The sequence below is a fragment of the Microchirus variegatus genome (genome assembly GCF_963457635.1).
Source record: "Microchirus variegatus genome assembly, chromosome: 12".
In the NCBI taxonomy this organism is placed as follows: Eukaryota; Metazoa; Chordata; class Actinopteri; order Pleuronectiformes; family Soleidae; genus Microchirus; species Microchirus variegatus.
The window spans coordinates 21,904,803-21,914,388 of NC_139813.1; the positions used below are offsets into that span (position 1 = coordinate 21,904,803).

Genomic DNA, 9,586 nt, shown 5'->3' on the forward strand with positions numbered 1-9,586 from the left:
AAGTTGAACAGAGTATATGTCGTATGTAGCTTATTACTTAATTAATTAATTAATTAATTAATTATTTTTAAAAGCCTTGTAGGAAAGGACCAGTTAACTGTACGTAAAAAAGTGAATGCACCAACTGTTCGAACAAAACTTTAATCTACATTAATTAATTAAATAATTAATTACATTTAATTTAATTAAAATGTTTTAATTAATTAATTAATTAATTAATTAATTAATTAAACAAACAAATAAGTTCAATATCCCAATTTGAAACTGGTTAATGTCCAAGGCAAAGCTAAAAACATGATCTTGACTGTTTTAGTCAGTCCACTTAAATCAGATCAGTGCGTCGGAAAAGCTTAAAGAGACACCAGTCTTCATATACTGACGTGGCTTTTATTCACGTGTGGAGAGAATCCAAAAAGCATCTATGTGTTGGAGACATAAATTCACAAATATAACCTTTGATTTTCAACATCCTATTTAAATTTAATTTAAAAAAAAGCTTCAAGATAATCTCCAGAGCAGAAGTCAACACAGGTCTGATACAAAACACACACATTGAACAAATAATGTAACACATTCAGTCTTCATCATTTCCAAGTATCCCATTCTGTGATTTGGACGCATTTTTTTAAAAGCACGGTGTGGCATGAGCTTAAATCAGTATAACAGAAACAAAACTTGTAAAAGAAGCAAACAAAACTTGTAAAAGAAGCAAACACTTCTGCCTTTTATAATACTTACATGTAAAAGTAACAGCGACAAACAAATTCCCATCACAACATGATGATGAGAGACAGGGCTTTCTTTAAAAGCAGCTTAATCGAGGGACATTTTAAAAAAAAACGTGTTAAATAAAAGATTATACAAAACCATCATTAAAACATTAAGATTCCTAGACGTGATCCAAATTCAATCTATGCGAGTGGAAGTGGGCTGGATTAGAAGAGCCTGCACAATTGCTGCGTGTCCGTTCATTTGAAATAAAATAAAAAAAATTTAAAAGGTGGACTGGATCTCTGATCTCTCCAGCACAGGAGCTCCTTTTGCTTGTTTGTTTCCCCAGAAATGTGACCCTAAAGCGACCTGGTCGAGCAGCCAGTGAAGCGTCTCCGCTGCAGGTCAGTGACTCACACGTTGATCAGTTTCTGTTTGGATTCTGTGTCTTGCGGTTTCATCAGTTTGGACGTGTCCTGCTTTGGAAGTCCGTATAGGTAGATGGAAACGCACACGAGCAGGGCGCCAGAGGCAAATGTGATCGCTGAGGAAAAAAAAAAAACGACAGTTGCAGAATGGTATCAGTTTTAATTGAAACAAACTTTGATTTTTCAGCTTCTTAAATTAATATTTTGTCGTGTCATTGCTCCATATAACATAAGAAATCGCAAAAACTTCATAATATTAGTTTGAGAACATCATCATTTCCAGGTTTTGGAAAACGCCAACATTTCTGGACCAAACACCTAATCGATTAATCCAGAAAATAACGCACAGAATCATCCATTATGAAAATAATACTTTCTCAATATTCCAGTAACGTGGTGGTGTGAAAGTAAACTTACTTATCTGTAGTCCAAACAAGATGACGGACGCCACAGTCGAGAGGACAATGGCTGCCGCGGCAGAGAAACCCTTCATGATGTTGTCCGTGTACTTCACCACCACTGACGTGTACAGACCGCCTACACTGCCCAGGACTGTCGGCACAAAGGCGTCAAGGCAATGTCGGCTAAAGATAAACAGTGACTACAGTTAATATTTACTGTACTTACAGACGACGAAGCACACCCAGGGCGTGTAACCAAAAAAGAAGCCTTTCTCCAGGACTTTGTCCCAATCGTTCATGTAAACGCCAATCAGCGTGACCACGATTCCAGACAGGTACATCTGTATGTTCCTTACCCACAGAGACGTGTCCGAGCTCTTCAACACCTTCTCAAAGTATACGCCTAAAACACACCCGTACATAAGACAAAAATTAGTGCTGGGCGCGTTAGCAACATTAACGCGCGACGCGTTTCCATGACGACTGACCGGAAAAAGACGCGTGACGTCATGTTTACGTGACTCCGGATTGTTAAAATGAGAAGTCACACTTTTAAGTTTAAAAACAGAGGCACACATACGCAGTACACAGGTACGATAGCGCTGCTCTTTTCGTTGAATAAACAGACCACTCCAGTTCGACTGTAGGCGTGCTAACGCCACTAAAGGAGCTAATGCAGCAAACGGAGCTAACTGGTAACCGGTGCCTGGACTCCGGTGTCGCGGCACGTAAACATGACGTCACACGCGTCTTTATCCGGTCAGTCGTCGTTTCCTAGCTGTGCGTTAAATTTAAATCTATATGATAACCACTAATGAAGTAAGATCGTTTTGCTGGTTCTCCGTAGCAAAAATATCTACACATGGGACAATCGTCTATTCGAGCCTTAATCCACTACATGTGTTCTGGTTTTAGAATATGTACATCAAAAGCAAGATTAAAACAAATTAAAATGCTAACGCTAACGGGTAAATGAAAATGAAAGCAAGCAGACCGAGACATTTAGACACTCCCATAATAAAGATGCTAGATAATTTAGTTCCACTAAAAATAAAATAAAATACAAAGCTCTTTGAAATGTTGTATTTATGGATTATTTGTAATTTAAGGATAATTAAGGCCTTAATCCTTACCTGCAAATCCAGAGCAAATGACAGCAACAGCAATGGCGATGAAGCCAATAAAAGGATTCTGTTCAATCTATGGGGAAAAAAAATTAATTACAAGAGCCGAAACCCATAGTTTAAGGAAATACAGACGCAGTATCACAGATGATGTTTCACGGAGTCATTAAGGAATTTGACAGTACTCCCCCTACCTGGACTTTAGTAGCTTCTGCAGGCTTCCACTGCACGAGTGTGACGCCGCAGCAGAGCATAAAAATGGTGAACCACTGCATTCGGCTGAGAGAACGGTTCAACATGAGGACTGTGCACAAAGCCGTGCAGGGGATCTTCAGCTGATAGGTCACCTAAACCGGAAAACACAACAACAATCGTGGGACAATCGTGAAAATCAGCAGTTTAATTAATGATGAAAGAATATTATGCGCCGCCACGTCATCTTATTTAGTCCATACCTGATATACTGCTGCATCAAGGTTACTCAAGGCAACGAAGGCCATGTTATTCTGAATTGCGTACACGACTGAGGGCACGCTCAGCTTCAGCAGCTCTTTGGGGCTGAAAAACAAATGTTCCACTATGGCGTTCTTCAGTCTTGTGGGGCTTCCTGTTTCTCTGTGAGAAAAGACATACGAAGAGACTCATGAAGCTGAGGAAGTGTTTATAGTTGACACTTTACATGACATTAATTCCTCTCATAGAAGATTTGTAAAGCTCTGTCTTTGAGTTTCCTTCAATGAGAGAAGATCCAAGGTCTACTTGTTAAAGAACAATGGACAAAGCACAACCTATTATGAGTAGACACCAGTGTGATTGACAGCTGGTGTTGTTGATTTGATAGCAGGTGACGCCTGTGAGAACTTTTGTTTGCAATACATCAACATGGTGTCCGGAGCAATCGCAAATCTCGATTTACAATTTCAGGGTTATCGTTTCAAACATCTACTGTATACTGATGCTTATCACAACTGTGATATGACCTAGTATTGACTTGAACAAAGTGGTTATTTGTGGTTGAATGAGCAGAAAATTAGGAAAAACAAGATAGAAGCTATAGGTTTATGTAAATACTACTGACAAACCATGTTCGATGTGTTTGCAATATTTGAACCAGCTGAGGTCCTCTGACCTAAATTGTTTTATTTGCTCTAAAGAGCAGGACAAGAACAGACAGGCTAATCATTACAGTAAGCGCTCTCAAAATCCACTGAAGCAACGGTCTCCCACAACATCTCTACTGCATTTATAATGACCCGTAATGATTCAGTACACCGACAATTAACTGCTTTGCTCGTCACTAGTTTGTGCTCCAACTACTACAAGAACTGTACAATGGTAAAACGCCAAAACAGTGCAAAATAATCTTGAATAAAGAGCGACAGCCCCACTACCTGAACATTTTTCTTAAATTCAGAGAATGACCGTGACGGACGACCACTTACCTTGCCAGCATCCCCAGACTCAGTATTAACTTGATGACCTCCATGGTGCACACCGCAGTCGTGGAGAAGTAGAGATCTCCTGACGAAATGGTCCTTGTGTACCTCAGTGCTACTATGTACGTAGCTGCCACCAGAGTCATCACAGTCAGGCAGTACATCTTGAAGACCATGCTCACGTTTTCTGGAGAGACACAACAGTGATTTGAATGAGGCGAAACTGCCACTGGCTACACTGACGTGAACATTTTATGTCCCAATTGTCCTGACCAAAATGCAAACAAATGGAAAAACAGCAATTCATACAATCAGGGCATTTTACACTTTATGAAGTATGATTATTTCAATAATCATACTTCAATGAAAATGTTTCCATCTTACTTAGAGCATTAATGTCACTAATGTATGTTGTTGTACATTAAAACATGTCACCAGAAAATAACAAGAATCTTAAATATTGATCACTATACATCAGGAAGTCCTGAAATCACTCCTGAAAATGCAGGCTCCCCCTTAGGGCACTTAAACTTAAATCACCAGGACGGTATGTTGGCAACCATAACAGCGTTCTCTCTCCACGTATACGGAATTTAGAGACTTAACTTCAGATACCCAACTCAAAATATGAACCCTGTGGCACACTGTGGCACACACATGCTTTGTAATCAAGATGTATTGTTCAGTCCTAAAAGAAAATCACCCCCTCCACTTTTGAGTGTTTCACAAATAGACAACACTGGTGATTATTTCACAAACACGGGTATTGAAGCATTGACGCGAATCCAGTGGCCAGAAGCCCTTTATTGACATCATTTCTCCTACAGTAAATCTGATCTGTGATGGTCAGCTAACATGCTAGCTCTTAGTCACAGGTAAAACTCACCCACGGCCATTGTTTCTCTGGTTTGTGTCCGTCCGAGATGCGAGGAAGTCGGCTATCCTGCTCACGCTGCTACATGGCATTGAAAGCTATACACGCATATTTACGGCGTTGCCACGGGGGGTGTGTGACATGCTACCTACCACGGTACATGCTAACAACGAAGCGCATACGGTAATAACAGAGCTGGGCCACAGCCAGCCGTAGCTTGTTCAGCGGTGGCGTTAGCTCAGCTGTCTGTCAGCCGAGTAGTCCGAGTAGTCAGCCAGGCGACAGGACAGCCTCCATTTCCCACAGTGCCTTGCGAGTCGAAGATATGGAAAGGGTACGCTGGTTTTCATCACCCTGAAATACTACGACGGAGTATTAGGGGCCACATTGAGAAAAAAAATCACACACTTCGAGAATTAAGTCGCAAATTTACGACTTCTATCTCGTAGATTTACGATTTTATATTTAGTATTATTATTTTTTTTAAATAAAAGTCGTGCTGTACTGCCGGCGTGTGTAACAATGGGAATTGTTGTCATTCTTCATGTTGTGCACGTACGTCTTAGAGTGACGGACCGGAGATGAGAGGTAACAACATAGATATGGTTCATACTATTTGAATATATAATATAATTATATAATATTTTAAAATGTCATGTTAGACTCTCTGACTTATACTAGCATGGGAGACACTGGAAACACTGGACATGTGATGTGACCAAGGGCTTCAAACCAATGCAAATGTCTGGACAGACACATAAAATTTAAAAAACAATTCTTCACTAATACTGTTTGGATTTATTGTGGATTAGTCAAGTAATTTAACAAGAGGGCAGCAGGTGAGTTATAAGTCATAACATTGAACAGAACATGGAAATACAATCATTAAATCCAGTGAACGGAGGAAGAAGTTGTCTTTTTTTCCTCCCAACTCTGTAAAATATGATCATATTTTCATGAGGTTGAAATAGAGAATGGATACATCATAGTGAGACAATTAAATGTTTCATTACTTTTATTTTGTTTTACTTTGATCATATTCCTATATTGTGGTAAAGCTAATAAATAAAAGTAACTTACTGCATATGAAACAGAGAATTTCCGCCATATTATTGAACTGAACTTCTTGGGCGACTCTCTAAACAAATGACTGTCTTCTCCTCAGCGTCAGTACATTCAGTGTGTGCTTTTATTAGCTATATCCCTGCATAACAAACTGTCTGAACTTGTGTGGCACAAGAACAAAACAGCAACCAAAATCCCACCCAACACATAAAAAAAACCAAAAAAAACACAGCGTTGGGCTCATATTAAAATTGTGGGTGGTTTTACATGAGTAGAGAACCAGTGGTATTTTACTGGCTATGGGAAAATATTCACCACGTCTTGTTTTAACATTCCACAAAGAGTCTGTTATTTTATTTAGCTGTGGCTCTACTCGTAAATGGCACACCACTGTCTTTGCACCTCCATGATGCAGGAGGGAAAGCTGATGAACATACGCTGCAACGCTGGAGCTCAGGAGTTGTCGGAGGGTACGCGCTCGAAGCCTTCGCTCTCCCTCACGAGCGCCCTCTCCAGGATGACGCGGCCCTCCTTGTATCGCTGACTTTCCTCGGTGGCAAACTCGTACATCCAGCCCAGTTTGCTGTTGCAGTTCTTGCAGCTGACGTCGCGCACCATGTGTCTCCCTGTCAGCATGACTCTGTCCTGGACCTCGCTGTGCTGCAGGTTCACAACCTGGAGGGCAAACAATCAGGTATGTTACCGTAAGCTTTCACCTCTTCTACTGTATTTGTGGTTTATGGGATGCCCAAGCAGAAAAGATGGGCTTGTAAAATGAATACATTAGAAAAAAAGATATTTCTTCTTCTACTTGTGCTTTCCATTTGTAGTTTTATTTTCTGTACAAATACTGCTACTTTCCCATTAATAGCACTTCTGTCTTACTTGTTTCACAGTAAATCAGTCGTACACATAGTACTGCTCAATTTTGGTGTGGACATGTTGCTATTGTCCACACAGAAAAATGTATGGGGTGTTTTTAATTTACATTTCTTTTTCCAACTTTTCTCTGGAACACTTTGAAGTGACGTCACGAGTTCCGATGAATCGTCTTCTTCAGGGTTTCATGGCAGCTTGCAGCCGTAATGCTGGATTACTGCCATCTTCTGCAGTTGGAAAACTCCTACACTACCCAATCTGTCATCTCCAAAGGTATTTGATGCCAATTTAATATGTTATACTGATATAACTATGCACGTGACAAATTTAGGATCTTGAATCTGGATAAGTACAAAACAATTTGTTCTGCTTGTTAATCCAAGCATAACACTTTAATTCCTGGATTTTACTATTGAATTGGTATTGGCAAAAATCTAAATGCATCTAACAATTTGACGAGAAAAAGAAATGTGCTACAGAGGGAGCTTCTCGTGGGTACCTTGTTGAACAGGAAAGCTCGGCCAGTCGCTCCAGTGAAGCGTGTGGAGATGAGCTCAGCTCTGTTGGTCAGGATGGTGTCACAGTTGGCGCAAGAGAAGAGGCGAGTTCCTCCGATATGATCCAAGAAGATGCGCCCCATTGTTCCGTTCTCGACCTGAAAATATACAGGAAGCGGCAGTTGGATCATCGTATTTATTTCCTATGTATATAAAAATATGTATGTATTTAAACATGATTTAAATCTCAATTGGTTTTGCATGAGGTTTATAGTAAAGGAACATAACAATATCAATACAATCTAATAATAGTCGCAGTGAATATTTATCCAACTACCTGCACTGATTGATGAAAAAGTAGAATGGATTACAATCTAATCGTTGACATCATAAAACCCAAATTCTGAAAGGCTTGACATACCTGCTGTTTCTGTGAGCAATGTTACAACCAACATTATTCGATAATTTCTGTCTCTGTACCCCATAATGACTCATTAGAGCTATGAAAGTCAACCAGTCACCAGCTCTATTGTTATTATTTATTTAATGTGTTCACAGATAATGTCAATAATCTTTAGCTACAAAAGCCCAGTTTGCACTTAAACGCCACACAGAATATCTTTAACACCCACATTTAAGAACATGTATGACTCACTTGAAGGCACCATAGGCTGGTACATCATTAAAGACAGGAATACGTGGAAAACAACGACTCTAATTTAGCTTTTCGTCACGAACAAGCCGTCAGCTTTCATGGAGTAAATATAAAATAAGCATTACCAATGAGCTATGTGGCTCGTTAACAGCTAACGTCATCAATAATACAGCACATAACGGTTCTGTCGGCTCCATTTTCTTACCTTGTTTTGGCTGGAGAAGCAAAAACGTCTGAAGAAACTCGGTTGATTCAATTCGACCTCTTTTTAGTCGCAGTTTCGTCACAATTCTCAGAACTAGAACACGTTTTCCCGTCCTCCGGTGTTTCGTGTGTTATTGTTGTCAAACTCGCAGATGTGTGAGCAGCGACACAGCAAAAGAGTGAGCGCGATGGCTTCCGCTTAGGACTTTCAAAATAAAGCTACACTCGCGACAAGCAGTCACAGCGGCGGTGTTTCGCATCGTTTTTATAATTTATTATGACACGGTAAATTATTTAAACAGTGGCAATCATCAATATTTCATTTCTATTAAGGAAATTAAGTGTCATATCCAGGCTTAAAAATATCCTTGCTTTTATTTTGAATTTCAAAGCTCACAAGTTTGTCAATGTGTGTCCGGCAGCTTGATGCAGGTCCGATTACTGACCACAGGGGGCAGCAGTGCACTCTACACTGCACTCAACATAATAGTGGGGTTTCAAGTGTTTCCCAAAATGTTTATTTAAAATAAACAAAAAATAAGATTTAGGATTGTTTTTAATGAATTCTTTAATTTGTGAAATTCTGCACATTTTTTCATCTGTTTATCCTGACCAAGGAAGGACAAGTAAGGTAAATATATCGTCTTACTATGATGTAAGATAATGCATTTTATAGTATGGCTTAAAAACTATATTCTATAATTAAATGACTCATCATTATTAAATAAAATTAAATAAAATTAAATTAAATAAAATTAAAATAAATAAAATAAAATAAAATAAAATTAAATTAAATTAAATTAAATTAAATTAAATAAAAAATAAAAAAAATGTTAAACTGCACCAATATCCACCCAATGTGAATTCTCTAGATCTTAATATACATTTAATCTGTCTAATTATTAAAACAGATTAAACATTAAAAACCAAGACAATGTGCGTTACCTGAGAGAATACTGTACATAGCTGTATCCAAACCGAGAAAAAGGAAAAACATGATGGTGAGTCAGTATTGACTGAGTGCATCTGGTGCTGACTCATGTTTGAGTTCTGAGCTTCACAGAAAAGTAGAGATCAGTGACGTCCATCTGGTGGATGAATAATGCCCCAGGTGGCGGGAAATCTTCCAGCTTCCCTAGAGTCAGGAAAGTAAAGAGAGAAACAAAGGACTGACACTGGCTTTTTTTGGTCAAAACTCCTTTTATCTTGTTACAATGTTGTGCTTTTATCTACAAATTCAGTCTTCATATACTGTATCTATATGTGATATTGATATTAATTAAGCATGTTGACTATAACACAAACAACAGAG

General features: G+C 38.9%; 2 protein-coding genes across 2 annotated transcripts; both read right to left on the reverse strand.

Annotated features, from left to right (window-relative positions):
* Window positions 1-379: 379 nt before the first annotated feature.
* Window positions 380-5,153, reverse strand: slc35a1 (solute carrier family 35 member A1). The gene is made up of 8 exons (XM_083898955.1): window positions 4,987-5,153; window positions 4,107-4,287; window positions 3,120-3,279; window positions 2,859-3,011; window positions 2,674-2,740; window positions 1,767-1,943; window positions 1,557-1,691; window positions 380-1,255 (listed from the first exon to the last, which is right to left on the reverse strand). Exons 1-8 carry the CDS (start codon window positions 4,994-4,996, stop codon window positions 1,125-1,127), a joined length of 1,014 nt encoding a protein of 337 aa, XP_083755081.1. The 5' UTR covers window positions 4,997-5,153; the 3' UTR covers window positions 380-1,124.
* Window positions 5,154-5,812: 659 nt separating this feature from the next.
* LOC310934605 (protein yippee-like 5) lies at window positions 5,813-8,414 on the reverse strand. The gene is made up of 3 exons (XM_083898358.1): window positions 8,276-8,414; window positions 7,418-7,573; window positions 5,813-6,714 (listed from the first exon to the last, which is right to left on the reverse strand). The coding sequence occupies exons 2-3, from the start codon at window positions 7,556-7,558 to the stop codon at window positions 6,493-6,495; spliced, it is 363 nt and encodes a 120-aa protein (XP_083754484.1). The 5' UTR covers window positions 7,559-7,573; window positions 8,276-8,414; the 3' UTR covers window positions 5,813-6,492.
* Between the last annotated feature and the right edge of the window lie 1,172 nt (window positions 8,415-9,586).